Source organism: Lissotriton vulgaris, chromosome 4_1, assembly GCF_964263255.1.
Source record: "Lissotriton vulgaris chromosome 4_1, aLisVul1.2, whole genome shotgun sequence".
In the NCBI taxonomy this organism is placed as follows: domain Eukaryota; kingdom Metazoa; phylum Chordata; class Amphibia; order Caudata; family Salamandridae; genus Lissotriton; species Lissotriton vulgaris.
This window is the reverse complement of record NC_141691.1, coordinates 1250261352-1250281680: the sequence shown is the minus strand read 5'-3', so window position 1 is coordinate 1250281680 and position 20329 is coordinate 1250261352. Positions and strand designations below refer to the sequence as shown.

The following is a 20329-nucleotide window of genomic DNA, read 5'->3' as shown; positions in this document are numbered from 1 at the left end:
GGGAGAAGGTTATCTATCAGAGTAGGGGTTACCCAGGGAAGGGGTGGCTCAGTGGACTAATGCATCCACTATAGGGGCCTGTGTTCGACTTCATGGTCACAGGTTCAAATCCTGGTGGGACAACTTAGCCTTTCATCCTGAGGTCGATAAAATGAGTACCATTGAGTTGGGTAACAATAAACATCTGTTATTCAGCGCCAAGAGACCTCTGGGTGAACGTGGGCTTTACAAATACTTATATTATGTTATGTAATGGATGAAGATTTGAGGTCGGTGGGAAGGCTACAGGGGACACAGTGGGGACTCCCCAGTTTCTTCAGTATGATGCAAGAGATGATTGGGGCTCAACCAGGCAGACTATAAAGGGCGATATGAGAAACGAGCAAACATTTGTTCCTCTATGAAAAAGGGTAGGCCGATATAAGGGAGTGGGGTTTGAAACCTGTGTTTAAATGATTTAAATGAATAAGTGTATTGTATGTGTGCAAATGTTTGTATAAACAGATGTTTAAAAAAATATTTCTAGAGGGATAAAGTGGTCAGAGTATTGAACAATAATGGATTTTCTCATAATTCATAGGTCGGACAAAATGTAAAGGTAGGAAACTGCAGAAGATGAAAATATGTCACCTATGCTTGTTAAAGCACCGTTAGCTCGGCTGATCAGAAATAGGTCAGTAAGAGGTACAAATCAGAGATGCAAGGAGGAAGTTACAGGAGAAGTAGAGCGAGCAGTACAGTGGGCTTGTAGGAGAAAATACTGAACATTTTGTAAAGGCCAAGATTCTGAATGTAAATGGAAATTACTATATCACAATAGTGACAAGACTGATCATGTTAAGGAATATTAGAGGTGCATCATAACATCCTGCCTGAATAGGAAGAACGGAACAATGTAATGCCCATGAGAGAGCTATCTAAAATTTTAATGGTCAACTTTAAAAATGCCTATTTGTGACAAGCAGAACAAGTCCTGCTCCAATAGGATTTTCCTAGAGATCTCACTAAGCCAGATCAGTAATTGATAAAATGCTTTAATGTGTTAAGATAAACATGAATTTTGGACATTTTAGTTCAATTTGGATGTGCAGAAGCCTAATTTTCAAGAATAAATTACAGTTCCTGCTTCAACAACCAGTTTGGCACTTATAAATGGAAGTTTCTCACAGAAATGTCAGTCAGTACAGTGGAATTTCCATGTGAGTAAATCTTCTCATCTCATAAACCTATTATAGCTGGTTTAAAACATTTAAATGACTTGGAAATGTGTTTCTGTCAACTGCATCAGAAAGCACTTTTTCTGGAACAATGGGAAGGGAACATATTGAAACGTGATGGGGTATGGAAAAGGGCTTCCCCTCAGGAAAATAGGTTCCCTTTGGAAAAACACAAAAAGGAATATAGTGCAAATGCACTTCTTGTTTCATTTCTGGCTGCAGATATGTAAAGAGATACATTTCTAAATGTGTAAATGACTATGCTTTGAGATATAATTTTTCGTTCACCTGTGAATTGAGAACAATATTAATCTCTCGATGCTTACCTAAGGTACATATTACTAAACCAGTACTTAACATAACGTCTGCCTGCATCCTCTCTCCGGGCCTTTCCTTGGGGTGGGACTTCATCCCCTAGTGTCCTTGATCCTGAGGAAAGGTTGTGGTGTGCACACCAGGATTACTAGCCCCATAAGCCCTTGGAGGAAAAGCAAGTGAGGGATCCCAGCACTACTGTCACCCAAACTGCACTTTGCCCCTGTTATTTTGACCATTTTTTACAGCCTCTCGTTGAGATAAGTTTTTATCTCCCCTATTGTTTGAATTTAGATGTTTGAATTCTAAATGTTCACACTTAAAGGTAAGGCCAATGGGCACATAAGGTGCTTGGAGTTTTGGCCCCAGTTCACACCTATGATGCTTTTTAATCTTTCTAATGTTTTTAAATGAGGTTTTCGGGTGGGTTACAGCACTGAATCGGCCATACTCAAAGGGTCCAAATTCATCAAGCAAAATCTTGATTGGAGTACTCAAGTTGTGGTCATACTTTTGGTTTTGTCCTTGGCGTTTAACACTGTTTTCCATGCTATCTTGTTAGACGGCCACGAGAAGACTGAAATCAGAGATGAGGCTTTTCTCTGGCTCAACTCTTTCTTGAAAGATCGTTCTCAGGCAGTTGACCTGCCTCCATTCACCTCTTCATTTAAGCCTCTAGAGAGTGGAGTGTCCCATGGTTCAGAGCTTATCCCCACCCTTTTTAATATCTAAGTGGAACCTCTGAGTAATCTTGCTTGGGGGTGCAGGTGGTCACCTGTGCGGATGATACCCAACTATTCCTGCATTTCATGAAAGCATGCCAGCAACCTTGAGCTCTCTCAAGCCCTGCTTGAAGGCTAGTGTGGGATGGATGAATGGAAGCTGCCTGAAACTTAATTCAGAAGAAACTGAGATCATCTTTTTTGGCAGAATTAGATGTTCCTCCCTTCTTGTCTCCGGTATTGAGGAACCTGGGGATACAATTGGATTCCATTCTCTCAAGTTAAGTCTTTATCCTCCACTAGCTTTGCCACCTTGAGGGTTCTCTGGAGGATGCTCCACCTGATTCTTGAGGATTGTTTGATAACGATTAGCCTTGCCTTGGTTACGTCCAACTTGGACTATGTCAATAGCCTGTAATTAGGCTTTCCAGCTTTCCAAATTCAACGGCTCCAAACTATGATAAATTCCCCCATGTTCATCACTTCCTCAACACCTCTGGCATCATCATTTGATCTCTTTCATCAAGATGGGTCAATTTAAAGCTCTCACCTTTGCTTTCAGAGCCTGTACTCATAAAAGTTATCTTTATCTCAGGTCAAGATTGAAGCCCTATTCTCAAATCAGATCCTTAAGCTCGAATAAACTGGAGCTGCTCCAAGTTCCTCACATTTACAAAGCAAGAAGAGTTGGGAGTTATTATTTGTTGTATCTGGCTCTGCCTCCTAGTTTGTGTGCAGCCCTTCTGAACCCTGCCTGGTATGCTAATTTGTCCTTAGCCCTTTTATGGCTTTTTTACTTCATTATCTCTCCGCGAGTGCCAGAAACCTTATTGGGATTAGCTGTGCACTCTAGAAATGCAGTGAATGGAATTAAATTAAATCTATACTTTGCATGTATAAACATTCTTGAGGAATCAGTTGCTTTCAGATATTCTATTGGCATACAATCAACATATTGTGCTAAATGTTTGGGCTGTATAGTATTAAGGTTTTGCTTCCCTCCAGGTTTATTTTACTGTGTGTATTTGGGCAAGAGAAATGCAGAAGAGGGCTCTCTTGGGACTCGCAAGTCAAGAAAATCGTCCAAGCTATGCTGCTGAGACCTGCATCCTTAAAGAAATTGACTCACTGATAAATGAGGTTGAATCATTAACTAGTGAGGGTAAATCACAGGAGGGTGCTTCAAAGATCACTAATTATTTAAAAATAAGTCTGATAGAAGTATTTTACCAACAACTTCTAAGAGTGTATCCCCTTATCCCCTTAATCCCACACCTGAGTCAGATATCTCCATTACCCCTGTTCCCATAGACAACTCGGGCCCTGAACTCTCCAGTTTCCCAATTGTATATAGTAATAGATTTGCAATACTTCAAGACCTAGAGGTTGAATAAGCTATAGACCAGCCTAAACTTTCAGAGTCTGATAGTAATCCTGTTTCCCTTATTTTAGGCCATTTTTCATTACAGGAATTATTTGATACATTGAGCAACCTGAAAGAGGAGACAGGTAATCTAAAATTACTGCTTTTAAGACTCTTACCTACAGATCAGGAGGAAACCTACAGAGCCACCAAGACTGCAGGATCTTATCATGCTCCTTGAGTGGTTCTTAATCAGCTTACCCAGCTGCCTACCTCAGCTACTTGTTTTTCCCCGCTGCCAATAATCCCTGCATTAGCCTATAATGCTTTACCACATGCCTGCACTATCCAATTGATAACTTCTCAGCACAAGAAGGGGGCCTCCTGTTCCAAATTGACCCTAAAACTCAGGGCAATGCATCCTTGCACAGCTATCAGACGTGTTTACTATCTAATATGGGCAAATTTTCAGCTAGAAACTCTGCCTTGAAGCCCACCTCTTGCGCTTATGCCTTTAATCATATTTTTCTAAATAAAAAGCATAATTTTGTGCCACAAAACGGTGTGGGCTCACAGGTTTTCATGATTAACGTGCCCAAGCCTAGCCCAGGTCATGCGAAGATAGCAACTCCTTCATCAATAAAGTTATCTATTGAATCAAATCCCAAAGGGGATGCCTCTCCATTGTTCACTCAAATAGCATTAGAACTTATAGGAAATTGATGAGTAACACCCACTTGGATTGTATATGTTCGGTGCTTGTTGGTGAATCCCTAGTTCAGGGATTGATAAGTAAGGATCTCGGTCTAATGCCCCATCAGGCTGTTTTCTTTCATTCAAACTTAACAGAACTAACAAGGCATGGTCTGACTCTCAACCATGCTCTCTTTCTTCCAGCAATGCTAATCCTCTTCTGGTAGCTAATAGGTCTTCCACCCACTGAGCATCCTTGACTAATTTTATACTCACACCTTAATTCTCAGCTGTTAATGTATACTCCACTTCGAACACTCATTGGTTAGTACCTCCCCCGACCTCTTTTTCAAACTTAACGGTTCCTCTTAATGAGAAAGACTGACTACCTCCATCTAAGGCTTCAACCATCCATCGTACTACCCTTTCACCAGCCTTCTTGAGTCCATTGCTTACTCGCCTTTCTTCTCACATAAATCTGGAAGCTGACTTCCAGACCATGAAAGTCAAGAATCACATGCTTTCATGGAACATAACCAGGATTACTGATAAAATTCATGACCCAGCCTGGAACAGTTTTATGGATTCTTTTCACAGAATTTGAGTCCAGGAATCCTGGCCAGTTTCTCTGCTACATAGGCCAGGGTACATCTTTTGTAACAACGCAATACAATTTCCAAAGGTAGACTTTCAGGGGCTGGATATTTTGTCACATGATATCCTAGGGCTAAATCCAAGCCATGCATAGAGAGCTCCATTAACATCCTGAACATTTATAATTGTTCAGCCCCCAAAAATAGAGAGTTCTTGATCCTTGGTATGGTGGACAATTTCCTTTCATTGTTTGGTAGTTCTGATCTCACAATTCTTGCTGGGAATTTTAACACCACCTATGAACCAATAGAGCCTGTTAGAACTATAATCCAAAGCAAAGATGAAGCTCTTGTTATTCCATTTTAGGATGCAAACTTCTTAAAAGTTTGTTCTTCAGCATCTTTACAGCTCGTGTCTCTAACTCTTTCCTTTGGTTTCAGGGCTTGTAATTGAAGAACTGAGTGTGATAAATCTGGAAGCATTTAAAAAGGGCACTAAAACATCACACATTCATTATTGCATCATCAATAGTAGACTGTGGAATAATTTATGTGACTTTAAGATTTTCCCAAGAGATGATAGCAACCACTATGCCCTGGAATAAATATTATCAGAGAGTTTCTTTTGTGATTTATGTATTGCACAAATGCAGCCCCAAACCTTACCATCTGTTTCCAATAATAGAAGGGGAGTTAAGTGTCCGTCTATAGCAAATACTTCCAACCTGCAGGCTGAAATACACTTTTTTTGGCCAAGATTTGGAATACTGCCCTTTTTCTAATAAGCTGATATTGAATAATGATCTCTCTGTACTTCAGTCCCTTAAAGATCTGTTCCTAAAGCCATATAAACCACATATCAATAAGCCCTTGAAATCTACCCCTTGGTATGACCAAGAAAGCCGCAGAGCTAAGGGGAGCCTCCTGATGGAGAGTAAAGATTATAATCTAGTTGCTGTTTGTGTCGCTCACCAATCCTATAAGCATATCCTTAAAGATGAACAACGCAAAAAAAATGTAAATTGATACTTGTATAGCGCACTACTCACCCGCAAGAGTCTCAAGGCGCTTGTACGAATACCGCTGTGGAACCCATCTTGGCTTTCCCTGTGAGGTGTCCGCTCCTGGGCACCCCCAAGGTGGAGGCCAGGCATCCTTAGCGTTGTGGGGGGCGTTGTGGAGATTAAGCAAGCTATTGCCCAGAGTTGCAGAGTGGGGCTCCATGATTGGAATAGGCACTGGGGCGAGAATGATCAGGTCCGTGGAATTTTTGAGCCCAAGACCCACCGAGGCGGGGAATTGAACCCTGGTCCCGGGCTAGACCTCTGCATCAGGGTCTGCCGCTCTAATCATCTGGCAGGATCTGTTGACGCTGCCCAGGGTAGGCAAGAGGCACTGTTTTGGCAGATTATTTCACATGATCATATGGGGCTAGTACTCAGATTTACCATTACATACCACCATCTGTCTGTACGGACCATTTTTCAATGCATCTTGACAATATTCGACACAATCAGTCCATCTCCACCAGCCTCTTCCCTGTTACGTCTGCTTGTAAAGAGCTCTCTTTCCCTCTAACAGATACAAGATTGGCAATCAATTATTTGCACTATGGCAAGGCCCCTGGACCTGACACCAGCCCTGATGTTCTATTTAAATCTGAAATCGATATCTGGACTCCTTGAAATTCTTAAAGGAGCCGATCTTCCCCCTACCTGGTATGGGGATCACATTATTCCCATATTTAAAAAGGGCGATAGGTGGGACCCAAAAATCCCTGGGCTCTTCTTCATGGACAATCCCCTCCTTCTCTCTAGGAATCCAATATGGACTCTTTACTAAATTCGAAGGATTCTGTATTTCTAGAGGGCTAGAAATTAACCCCCAAATGACAAAACACATGGCCTTTTGACTCCATAAATCTCTAAGTTCCAATTCCCCTTAGGCACCACTCCCTTGCAGCGGGTTCTAACTTTTGATTACCTTGGAGTAAGGATTACTTACGCCCTCTCCTGGTCACCTAAGATCCTCACACCACACTGATTATTTCTCACACTTCGGCTGGTCTCCTAAAAATGTAGTATAAGGCCAAAACACTGACAGCAGCACTTTACGGTTATGTGGAAACACTAACCTCAATTTGTTACAGACGAAGGGGCTTAAGTTCCTCACATTATTGCTCACAAAGGTATTGAAAAACTTGCCACTCTAAGACCCTCCTATATTGGATCAGACTATGGCAAATTGTGATCTGAATCCGTACAGAAGGGACCTCTTAGAAATTAAGACCCTAGATTCAGATAAAAAAAATTAATTGGCTTATCCATCTAAACGATTGGTGTGCAAGTCTAGGCCTTCAGTCTTTTTACACCTCCCTTGAGTATATTAACTTAAACTCCAAGGATATCCAAAAAATAACCTATTGGGATTTTCTAGTGGCCCAGTGGTATCTAACTACCAATTTGGGATCTTTATCTACCCAAATCAGGTCCTTCAAACCATTTCCTAAATTCAAGGCTTTCCTCCACAAGATTACCCCTCCCCTTGCAAGAAATCTATACATTAAATGTTGCTTTGACATTCTCCCACTAAGGGCTTATACCAACAAATGGTCCTCAGGCTCTACCAGTATGAGCGAGTGCAAATTGTGTGAGTATAAATCTGAATATATTGACCACTTTTTATTTTTCTCTCCATGTTAAACCGATGCTAGGCACAAATGGATGCGTCCTTTGTGCCTCAACTTGGACCTTGACATATTTTTGATTGCCCGCAGGATTTATATCTGTGACTCCTCTGGGATTACAGTGTTTACTATTAGCAAATATTTGTTTGCAGCTTGGAATACACACTCCAGACTTTCTTTATTCGAGATTTAGAACTCAATTCAAAATTTCAAACAATCAGACCCTTGTAATTTGCTCTTATTTTAGGTACAAAGTAATAGACACACAACTGAACAATTGCCCTTCTTTTATGCACTTTATTCGTTTGTTAATACCTTATGTGCACTTTATTGTCATATGATGGGATACTATTATGCACTTTACACAAATGTCATTTGTTCTTGTCATTAATGCACTTTATATGTGTAATCTATGCATCTGGATATTGTCCTTATTGCTTGCTCTCTCATTTGCAGCTAAGAAGGTGTTACTTATTGTGTATGCTATACTTTTATGGCCTCCTGGCCAAAATAAAGTTTTTTACTATTAAACCACTGACATAGCAAGGATGCTATGAGCCCGGGGAAGTAAACTATAGCAATTTGCAGGGTTCAGCAGGGCCCTCAAGGCACTGGGCTGTAGTGCGACTGTACCTGCTGCATCAATGGTAGCTACACCCAATACTATATTGATATTTAGCTAAAAACTGCTCTCATGAGTATTTATGGTCCTTTGAATAAAATGGCAACTAAAACAGCATTACCACAAGTGGACCCTCACCTTGGTAGTCACAGTTTGTCGCTTCCTCTCATGAATGTCCGTCTCTGACAAACACACTGTAAAACCGGGAATGGAAAATCAATATTACTGATGAAAACGGTTTCAATGGAAACAATCAAAAAGTAAAGACTGTCCTTGTGATAAAGTATAATGTATCCACTTTGACTCATTCATACTATTTGTCAATCAATAAATGTGGCCCTAATTTATGTTTTGACGGGTACTCACTTGATGCAGCACAAAACACAGCTTCAATTTACTAATAATTTCAAAAGCCCACAGTTGATTTGCCGACAACCTTTTAGTAAATAAGGTTAAATATTTCTATCCCTTTACTTATCAGCTGCCAACTTTCTTTTGGATTTTATGATTCATTTCTGAATAAAAGCCACATGCAACTAAGACAGGCTGAGTAAATATTCCTGATACAGAGATCTGTGAACAACCTGAAGGATAAATGATTATAGCACAGAAGAAATTTCTGTATCCTTCTAAGGTTTCTAAAATGAGTACCACTGAAAACGGTAACAGTGACTATTATTAAGTGCACTGCCACAAGGCCAGGCACAAGCCAGGCACTGTTATGAGTAAGCTCTATTCATATTAAAGCTACTACATTGCTTCTTTGTTGTTCTTTAATCCCTGGAATGACTGGCAGTCAATTAATCCAAGCGTTTGTTCAGTTCAAAATGTTTGATTAAATACAATACAATAACAAGGATAGACAAAAATAACAGCAAAATATATGTCCATCTAAAATAATATCATACATATTAAAGAGACACTAATAAATGTGCAAAAGTTTTATAAAAATATAATGAAAATATAGTAAATTATGATACACATTATTATTCCTATATAATTTTATCTAATACATGTATATTTGGTTGGATAAATCAACTATTAGTAATATAACTAACAGTCTTCCAAATTAAAGATTTGATAGAAGGTGGCTTAATATTCTTATGACAAGAAAATTCAACCACATTTCTTATATAATAATCCATTCCCATCATACATCTGTGGACAAATCATTAATAGATTTCAAATTCATAACTTTGATAAAAGAAGAAATTAATAATTTAACAGTTTGTGGAGCAACATAATTTAAAGGGAATGTAAGTAGATCATTTTTACCAATAACAATTTTGCATGAAAAATACATATTGAAATAAAAAATGTGTGAAATTGTACACCAGACCAAAATGTAAAAATAATTGGACAGTCAAATAACATATGGTTTGACATGCCAAGTTCTTTGCTCCACTGCCAACAATCTGATTTTTCGCTCAGGTTTGCATTATATAACTTACTGTCCAAAACAATAAAGTAATATGAATGAATTGGCCTGACATCTAGAAGATGGCAATCAGTTTGAGATATTACATACATTATTTTAAACATTTTTACAATAGTTATCAAATAAGATGGGATTCCAAAATATACTTTTTTTTAACAAATTGATAGAGTTTTCAGATATCAATCTATTACATGTTTTAGAGGCAATATGACCAGATATTCCATGCATACTAATGACAAGTTCTACTCAGAACACTGGGGATGTGGAATAGAACAAATGTAAGTGGTAAGGATTGCATCTCAAAATATAACCAGTTAATCAGTATATTCAGCAATGGGAATATGAAATTTAGTTTGCACATCAAGAAAATATAAACATATTACTTTGACAGATATTTGAGATGTAAGCCATACCAACATTAATCAAGTTTTCTGAACAAGAGATCGATGTATTCCATTTAATCATGAGATAAGTATACTTTTTTAGGAAAAACAATTCTATTGCCCAATATTGTATCAAGAAATTATAAAGCATTTTTGGTTATGCATGAAATTAGAGAAAACAATTGTGTTTTTTAAGATCCAAAGTAAGGATCGCTTGTAAAGAATAGGACGCTACAATATTTTCTAGATTCAATCAATCAATCAAAGCATTTATATAGCGCACTACTCACCCGAAGGGTCTCAAGGCGCTGGGGGAGGGGGGGGCCACTACTGCTCGAACAGCCAGGTCTTGAGCTGCTTCCTGAAGGCCAGGTGGTCCTGGGTCAGGCGGAGGTGGGTCGGGAGGGAGTTCCAAGTCTTGGCGGCCAGGTAGGAGAAGGACCTTCCTCCTGTGGTGGCTCTTCGGATGCGGGGGGCGGCGGCGAGGGCGTGGCTGGTCGATCGAAGCTGGCGTGTGGGAGCGTAGAAGTTGAGGCGGCTGTTGAGGTATCCTGGGCCTTGGTTGTGTAGGGCTTTGTGTGCGTGGGTGAGGAGACGGAAGGTGATTCTCTTGTTGACCGGGAGCCAGTGCAGATCTCTCAGGTGTCCGGAGATGTGGCTGCGACGGGGGATGTTCAGGATGAGTCGTGCTGAGGCGTTCTGAATCCGCTGGAGTCTCTTCTGGAGTTTGGCTGTGGTTCCGACGTAGAGGGAGTTGCCGTAGTCCAGCCGGTTGTGACGAGGGCCTGGGTGACCGTCTTCCTGGTCTCGGTGGGGATCCACCGGATGATCTTACGTAGCATGCGCAGGATGTTGAAGCACGACGAGGAGACAGCGTTGACTTGTCTGGGCATGGAGAGGGAGGAGTCCAGGATGAAGCCCAGGTTGCGTGCGTGGTCTGTTGGTTCGGGTGCGCTGCCCAGGGCGGGGGGCCACCAGGAGTCGTCCCAGGCAGAGGGTGAAGATCCCAGGATGAGGACTTCCGTCTTGTCCGAGTTCAGTTTCAGGCGGCTGTTCGTCATCCACTTGGCTACGTCGGTCATCCATTCGTGTAGGTTGGCTCTGGCGGTGGCGGGGTCGTTGGTGAGGGAGAGGATCAGCCGGGTGTCGTCGGCGTGGGAGATGATGTTGAGGTTGTGCTGGCGTGCGATGGCTGCGAGGGGGCTCATGTAGACGTTGAAGAGGGTTGGGCTGAGCGAGGAGCCTTGAGGAACACCGCAGATGACTTCAGTGGCTTCTGATCTGAACGGGGGGAGGCGGACTCTCTGTGTCCTTCCGGTGAGGAACGAGATGATCCATTCCAGTGCCTTCTCCTGGATTCCGAAGTTGCTGAGGCGCCACACTAGGGTACGGTGGCAGACAGTGTCGAAAGCTGCGGAGAGGTCTAGGAGGATGAGGGCTGCTGTTTCTCCGTTGTCGAGCAGGGCTCGGATGTCATCGGTGGCTGCGATCAGGGGGGTCTCGGTGCTGTGGTTTGCCCGGAAGCCAGACTGCGAGAGGTCGAGGGATCCGTTCGTCTCGAGGAAGGCGGCCAGCTGCTTGTTGACGGTCTTCTCGATGACTTTAGCAGGAAATGGGAGCAGCGAGATGGGGCGGTAATTGTTGAGGTTGGTGGGGTCGGCTGATGGCTTCTTTAGTAGAGCGCTGAGTTCGGCGTGCTTCCAGCTCTCCGGGAAGGTAGCGGTGTCGAAGGAGGTGTTGATGATGTCCCGCAGGTGGGGTGCGATGACAGCGTCGGCCTTGTTGAAGACGTGGTGAGGGCATGGGTCGGTCGGAGATCCGGAGCGGATGGAGTTCATCGTGCGGATGGTGTCTATGGTGCTGATCGGGGTCCAGGCATAGAGGGTGGTGGTGGGGGGCGGTGGTTCAGTCGTGGCGTGCGTCGGTTGAGTGCTGAAGCTGTTGTGTATGTCCGCGATCTTGTTGTGGAAGTAGGAGGCGAGGGAGTTGCAGAAGTCTTGCGAAGGGGTGATGTCGTTGTTTCCGGCGTTGGGGTTGGAGAGCTCTTTAACGATGTTGAAGAGTTCCTTGCTGTTGTGTGCGTTTTTGTCCAGTCGTTCCTTGAATGCAGTTTTCTTGGTGGCGTGGATCAGTTGGTGGTGTTTTCGGGTGGCGAGCTTGAGGGCAGTCATGTTGGTCAGTGTTGAGTCTCTGCGCCAGGCTTTCTCGAGTGCTCGGCAGTTCTTCTTGGAGCTCTTGAGTTCGTCGGTGAACCATGGGGCTTTCTTGCTGCCGGGTCTGCTAGGCGGGGTCTTCAGAGGGGCGAGGTCATCTGCGCAGTTGCTGATCCAGAGGTCGTCTGCGCAGTTGCTGATCCACTTTGCGAGGTTGGTGGCCGCCTGGCTTGGGTTCGTTGCGCTGGTGGGAGGGTTCATGCTCAGGGAAGTCGCGAGCTGGTCGGCTGTGATCTTGTTCCAGCTTCTGCGTGCAACCTGTTGCTGGTGGTGGTGGATCGTGGTCCTACTGAAGCTGAAGTGGACGCAGCCGTGGTCCGTCCAGTGGAGTCCGGTGGCATGGCTGACGGTGATGTCCTTGCTGGATGAGAACACAGGGTCGAGTGTGTGTCCGGCGTATTGGGTGGGGGTGGTCACCAGCTGCTTGAGACCGAGGTTGGCGAGGTTGTCCAGCAGGGTGGTGGTGTTGGGGTCGTTGTTGTTCTCCAGGTGGAAGTTGAGGTCCCCGAGGAGGATGTAGTCAGCGGAGAGGAGGGCGTGCGGGCTGATGAAGTCGGCGATGTCTTCGCTGAATTGTGTGCGTGGTCCCGGGGGTCTGTAGATGAGGGTGCCTCTGAGGGTGGTCTTGGGGTTGATGTGGATCAGGAAGTGCAGGTGTTCGGCGGGTGCGAGGCTGTCGTCGGTGTTGGTCATGATGCGGATGGTGTTCCTGTGGATGATGGCGATGCCTCCTCCTGTTTGGTTGACGCGGTCCCTCCGGATGATCTTGTAGCCGTCCGGGATGGCGATTGCGATGTCGGGCGCTGAGGAGGCGTTCATCCAGGTTTCCGTGAGGAAGGCGACGTCTGGGGCTGTGGTGTCGAGCAGGTCCCAGAGCTCGACGGCGTGTCTGTGGATGGAGCGGGTGTTGAGCAGGATGCACTTGAGGTGGTTGCTGCTGCTGCTTGGCTTGGTCGTTGCTGGTGTAGTGCAGGTCCGGATGCAGGTGAACTTGAAGGAGTGGCAGCAGAAGGGTCCGTGGGTGCGTCTGGGGTGGCTCGATAGCATCCCGTGGTTCGACCAGCGTTGAGTGCGTAGAGTTTGGTGGCGTCGTAGGTCCGGCGGGTGGGTTGGGGTCTGCGGGAGCCAGGGGTACTGGCACTGGGCGCGGTCCAGGCGTGGACGGGTGCAGACGGGTTTACCTTTGGCACACTTTCGGCGCTCAATCGGCGCTCCCGCTGCGCGCGTCTGCTGCGCGGTCGCTCTGGGGGCGTCATAAGTAGGGGGACGGCAGGGCGGGTCAGCTGGGTAGGCGGGAGCGGGTCGTCCAATGGGCGGTGGTGGGCGGGGCCGCAGGGGGTCAGCGGCGGGAAAAAGCTGGCGGCCGGGCGGCTCAGCTGTGGCTAGGTCGCTCGGGTGCAGGGAGGGCAGCAGCGGCAGGAGCAGGTGGGCGGGAGTCCTCGGCAGTCCTCAGCTGATCGACTGGAAGCGGCGGGAGCAAGGGGGTGACCCGGCCTACTGAAAGGCGCAGTGATCACTCCCGAGTGCGTACGGCGATCCCCTTAAGTAGGGGGACGGGAGGGCGGGTCAGCTGGGTAGGCGGGAGCGGGTCGTCCAATGGGCAGTGGTGGGCGGGCCCGAAGACGGTCAGCGGTGGGAAAAAGCTGGCGGCCGGGCGGCTCAGCTGTGGCTGGGTTGCTTGGGTGCAGGGAGGGCAGCGGCGGCAGGAGCAGGTGGGCGGGAGTCCTTGGCAGTCCTCAGCTTATCGACTGGAAGCGGCGGGAGCAAGGGGGTGACCCGGTCTACTGAAAGGCACAGTGGTCACTCCCGAGTGCGTCCGGCGATCCCCTCAAGTAGGGCGACGGGAGGGTGGGCCAGCTGGGTAGGCGGGAGCGGGTCGTCCAATGGGCGGTGGTGGGCGGGGCCGCAGGGGGTCAGCGGCGGGAAAAAGGTGGTGGCCGAGCGGCTCAGCTGTGGCTGGGTCGCTCGGGTGCAGGGAGGGCAGCGGCGGCAGGAGCAGGTGGGCGGGAGTCCTCGGCAGTCCTCAGCTGATCGTCTGGAAGCGGCGGGAGCAAGGGGGTGACCCGGCCTACTGAAAGGCACAGTGGTCACCCATATTGGTGTTAGATGAGGTGCAAAACTTGAAAACCAATAAACACTTTGTTCAGCTAAGAAAGAAAAGCATATTTCTAATAATTAGGCCTAATGGAACTCCCAACTAATTTAGAACTCTACAGATTTGTATGGTTAATCTGTGGACCCTTATTATTCCAAATTAATTTAGCAAGGGTTTTACTCATGTTAATAAAGAAAGATGTAGGACAGTGACAGGCTGCATCAACAAGACATAAAATAATTGTGGAGATATCATCATTTTAATTGCTTCAATTTCTCCCCACGAAGATCAGTAAAGACCATTTGTTCCATTTTCCCATAGTTTTCTATATTAATTTCTTGCAATTTGAATCAACCATATGCTTAATTGTTTTAGAAAAAAAAATTCCATTGCACATAAGGGCAGATATATTCCAGAGAATGCCAGTGGCATGAAACATTTCCACAGTACCAAATGTATTTAATGGAAAACATTCACTTTTATTGATAATTAAACCATATCCAGCCACTAAAGCATAAGCTGTAATAATACCTACTCCAGCCGGTAGAATATGAGAAGGATTTGTAGTGTAGTTCCTATATTCCCAATAGGATCTGCGCATTGGAATAATATATCCTATATATTAGACGTAGGACTGAGGTCGACTAGGTCTCTATTGAATATACTAGACTTAATAGTGTGGGCCAGCAAGCTCAGAGGTCACTAGAAACTTTCTCGAATTCACAAGAAGTGATTAGTCTCTGAAAACCGCATAAACATGACAACTTTGTTTCCCCAAGATAAAACGTATCTTCAGAGTCGTGGAAACAACAGATAGATATTTCACTCAGTCAATTGTGCATGCTTCGTTTCACATGGGGTGCAGAGAAAGTAAAAAGACGTGCGTTTTCAATAAATGGTTTTATTGAACAGTCTTCTTTCTAAAGCATAAGAATTGAACTGCTACAATAGTAAACTGTTTGTAAAATATAATCCATACAGTATAAATAGTAGAATAAAATAGAACTGTAAGAGCATTGTATGGTTCCTAAATCATATATAAATACATACATAAATAACAGAGGCTAAAAGTACTCAACTGGTGCTTCTAAAATACGCCTACCCCGGTGTACCTAACCTAGGCTTAGTACGAGGGAAGAAGTGAGGTGCAGCATAAATGTAGTATTCTTTTGCCAAGAATCTGCTCAAGATTTCTCTAAGGGTCTAATCAGCTCCTTACCTTAGTTTAGAATGGAGAAGGTCGGTCTTGAGACTCGATTTCCCAACAACCCGCAAGGGTAGCTTGGAAACACTGGAACTGGATTTCTCGGTAGGAGACAGCGTCTCTCTCAGTGCATCTGCTGGAGGGTCGGCTTCCTTCGGCACGTGCTGTAGCAGGGCGCGTCGGACAAGTAGATAGTCGAACTGCTCCAAACCACCGTGTGTTTGCTTGGGCGAGTGTGGGCATATTTATACCTTGAAGGTGCGACCTTGACGTACAGTTGGACATAATAACGTCATCAAAGAGTCTCAGTTCTTTGAAAACTCCATGAGTTCTTGGATAAATCAATACTCAAGCAAGGGGGAGTCCCAGACTGCTGAAGGCGGGTTTTTCCAAGAAATCGCTGTGGATTTTCGAAACTAGTGGAAGTAGCCCTGCCGTATTTGGACTGCATGAGCTATGCCTAAATATGGTTCTGATTGCTATGCCTATATAAGGATATGGTGATTTATACCTATATAACGGCATGAATCGGGAAACTTACAATAGGGTCCTAAAATTATACATAACACCCACTCCACGCTATTATGTTCATCTAAGATTAAATACTAAAACATATAATCTAAAGCATGTGTTTACAACCACCCAAAAATCATAAAAAATGCATTTTGAAATTGTTGCACACGAAAAAATTAGCATTTTGTATAGTACACATTTAAAGGAAATGACTTCATTGTAAGCATATGATATGATATTAGCAATGCTGACTGAATGAATCATTAAAATTACATTTATGAAATGGCTCTTAGTTACGGAAAAAAAAGTCGAGACCATCCCATAGCAGAATATACAAACTTTTATTTTTTGTTGATTAGGCTAATATTGTTTCTTGGGAAGTGTTTCAAGGAATTCTTGTTCTCTAAGAATAGTTATACTTAAGCAGATTACTTTGTGCCAAAGTTCATTTTGTTTTTTGGAAAAAGGCAAATAAATCTGTCAAAAAAATAGTGTCTCAAACTTGGTAGTTTTTGTTTTGAAAAAAGTGAAGGTCGAATTTCAGAGTTCGAAAGAACGCTGTGTGCTAATTTCAAAAGTTATTCTCAGTGTCAGGAGAAAACATTAAGTCATCAAGGCTGGCAAAAAAATCGTCTACCACAGTAGATGAAAGTTCGACTACTTCATTAAAAAGGTCAATTGTGCACAGATGCGAAGCATCGCCGTCAGCCGCGTTAGCAATGTTCATATCAGATGGTACCTGTGTGCCATTTGATCCGCGTATCTCACCTCCAGATGGATTTGCTTGTGAGATCTCAATGAATGCCGTTATCAGGATTGGTAGCCATTGGGGGCAACACAACACATGAGCCGTTACCGGACCCAGTAAAGCGTCAGCATCCATTGGCATAACCAATGGTAGTGTTAGACAGACATCTAACACGCGTTCCTCTCCACAAAGCAGGTATCGTAGAACAGGTAAGATGCAATCTTGCCTGATTGGTCTGAATGACAGGAACCATGTGGTATTCAGATCTATCAAACGAGCCAAGCCAAGGATCTGTGTTATTCTGTCACGGTACCTCATAGCCTGCAGCGCATTTTCCATGCTGGCTTGGGTATCGCTGGTGGCCGGATATACCATAATGAAGCAGGAGGAATAAAAATAAGATCCCTGCTACGAGTCCCAAAATGAGAGGCAGTCCGTCGATCACAGAGTGGACGAAGTTAGGAAAAATGCCCAGGACTTCTTCAAAGGGTGCTAACAGTCCCCAATAAATTGTCTTAAATACATGTACAATACCGCTGGTATCAGACATGTTAAAGATACGACCTAACATTTCTACGAAATGTACTGGGCAGTTTGTTGATAGTAATGCATGTATCTCTGCAGAGGACCTTGCAACTTGCAGATCATACGTCTCTCTGGACGAGGTCAGTGGCACAGTTTTTTGCAAAAGAATGTCTTTCATTCTGCTTAAAGTATCAATTCGTACAGAAGAGATGTTCAGTGAAGGCCATAGTGGCGACTCCCCGTCTGTCTTGGTTTTAGGAAACAATACTTGCATACAGCAAGGGACCCTGGCTGACACAGTAACGAGATAGCTTATTCCTGGCTTCATTCCACAACAGCTGTGATCATTTAACATAATGTAGCTACCATTAGAAAGCTGTCTGAAAATTTGGATCTATCACTGCTGTGGGCGAACCCTGCAGGTGGCAAGAAAGGTTATTGGCAGAACCTTCGCAGGCTCCGTGTAAATTAATACCTTGACACAATAGTGTACCGCTTAGTGAGTTTACACAATTTTTACCACTAAGAAATACTACTTTCCCCCACTCCAACGTGTGTGTGTGTGTATGGTAAATCCCAGGTCTACTTAATGTATTCTTTACCCAACCTTTCATACAGGTCTGCTGGTATGTGTTGTAAGCAATACTGAAACTGGAAAGTCGTCACTGGTATCGTGATGGTGCCATGTATTATCCATTCAACTGATGGTTTCTCAGAAACGGTCAATGGTAATCTCTCCAGTTTTTCAATGTTCAGCACCATATAGCATGCTCCCCTCTGTGCCAACGAGAGTTGTTCATCTGTAAGGTTAAATACAGTAAACAGTGACGTAGTGTTGATTAGACGCCAAGGCACATAGCCAGAACAAAGGTTTTGCAACGTTCAGCCTAATAGCATTATAGAACGTAATTGAGACTGGCCATGTTGTAACATTAGCAAGTCCTGTTCCATTATGTCTATGGCAGATGATACAATGCTGTCCAAAGAATACATTCTGGACGACAGAGTTGTTAACCCATTGTCAACTATAGAGAATGATTTCTAATACAATGAATTTCTCGTATTCTTTCAGCTGTTTCTATTTGCGTGACTTTCCAAGCTTCATTGTAAGCAGCATATATACCGGCATATATGAAACGTTTATGACGTGGATTACGAGGTCCAAGTAAGAATTCTCATAAATCAATGCCATCTTTAAGCAAAGATAAGTGTTGTTTTATGTTTGGAAGTGTGGATCTCTGTAGCCACTCAAGGCATAGTTTTCCTACACTATAAGTTGTTATTATCCCTGGATGTTGTCTTTGTATATATCTTGGATCTGGCCGAGTTACTGTGAACTCTTGTGTCTTGTTCAGGAATCTATCTTGACAGTTATTTGTGTCTGTGGGTCAGATTAACTATTTTTTCCATTCAGGATGTGTTCTGTTCTGCTGTAAAATATAATTTATGCTACCTCCTCATCTGAATTACTATCAGGTGTGGGCTTAGGTATGGACGGTTTGTTTAAATCTTTTATCTTAGCAATGCCAAGACAAGATGTCTGTTGAACTGTGTCATTTAGGAACATCATTTGTTCTGGGATGATGCAGGCTCTGAACATTGCTTCTAAACCTTGTACCTGCCATTCTTTTGTGCCTCAAACAGTTTTTGTCTCAATGTTGTCTTTCCAAAAGTCAAAGCCTAAGGTGGACAATTGAGCATAAAAGTCAGCAGAATAAATTTGTGTTGTATTTGTCAACATACTTTTCATGCCCGTCTTATTTATATTTTTAAAGTAAAAACTTTCTGGGTTTGTAACATTAAAACCTGTGAATTATGGACATTTTCTAAGAAACGTTCTAGAACTACCTTTTGGAGGTGTTGGACAATGTTCCCATTGATTATAAGTTGAAACATTTCTAGGGTTTGCAGATTTATGCAAGTAATGACGGCCAAAATAATTAAAACAATACATTTCTTCATAATTTGATGAACCTTCTAAGTATTCATGTTTTGTAAATTTTGCTGACATTTCAAAGTCTCCCATCATGTTATTAACAGTCTCAAAGTCCCAATCATCAGACAATGTGCTAGGTGAAACAAAATCACTTAAGGAAACTTTAAATTGATGAGGAATCTTTAGCAGCTCAACAGGGCTATAAATGTCATAGTCACTTTCAAGTAATGTCAGCCATGTTTCTATGAGGTATTGAATGTTCTGCTATCACCATGTTTGTCATTCCCTTGGTGATAGAATGATGGCTGACATTACTACACAGTTGTAATCCATGCTATTCCACCAGGTAGTGGGACCGCTATGATGTTCACTAATGACAGGTCTTGTTGTTCACAATGAGATGATTTGTGTGGCTTCAGGAGCAAGTTGATGTTCTTACTTGCTGTGTCCATTTTCATGTGCTTTCAATCTATCAGCTTTCCCAAACTTAACATAAGAATGAGCCATAGCAGGAGATAAAGTACACCTAACAAAATCCAAAGTTCAACCCATGGTGAAACCAGATATGTATTTGTAAGCTCTTGACCTAGGACCATATGTATCAAGCAAATTCGTATTCGCAAAGGCCAAAATTCACAGAATTTCGGCCTTTGCAAATGCGAATTTGCTAAATGGAATGTATTAAGCAAAATGTGGTGCAAAATAAGGAATCGATAAATTTGCGATTCCTTATTTTACAATGGCATTTAAGGAATCACAAATGTTGCGATTCCTTAAATGCAATGTATGTAGCCAAAAAAATTAACAAAATGCCCTTGAGGAATCGCAAATTACCACCAACTTCTAGTTGGTGGTAAGTTGGGAATTTCTTGACAAATGCACATTTTTGCATTTTTCAAATTGCCATGTGACGCACATACATGCCCTTAGGGCATGTATGTGCGCCACATGTGCACCCATGTATATTTCAGGGGTGCAATAGGGTGTCCTTTGGACACCCCATACCCTTGAAATTATTCTCAATTTGCGATTAGCAAATTGCGAATCGCAAGTTGAGAATAAC

General features: G+C 43.5%; 1 protein-coding gene across 2 annotated transcripts in view; it reads right to left on the bottom strand.

Moving 5' to 3' along the window:
- Positions 1–20329, bottom strand: part of CD226 (CD226 molecule) — a 395540-nt gene that overhangs the window by 17034 nt on the left and 358177 nt on the right. Inside the window, exon 6 of one of the 2 annotated variants that reach the window (XM_086965452.1) lies at positions 8350–8405. The exons of the other annotated variant lie outside the window; for it this stretch is intronic. Coding sequence (XP_086821578.1) covers positions 8358–8405 — 48 coding nt within the window. The 3' untranslated portion in view covers positions 8350–8357. The remainder of the gene's footprint in view (positions 1–8349; positions 8406–20329) is intronic. 2 annotated transcript variants of the gene reach the window in all.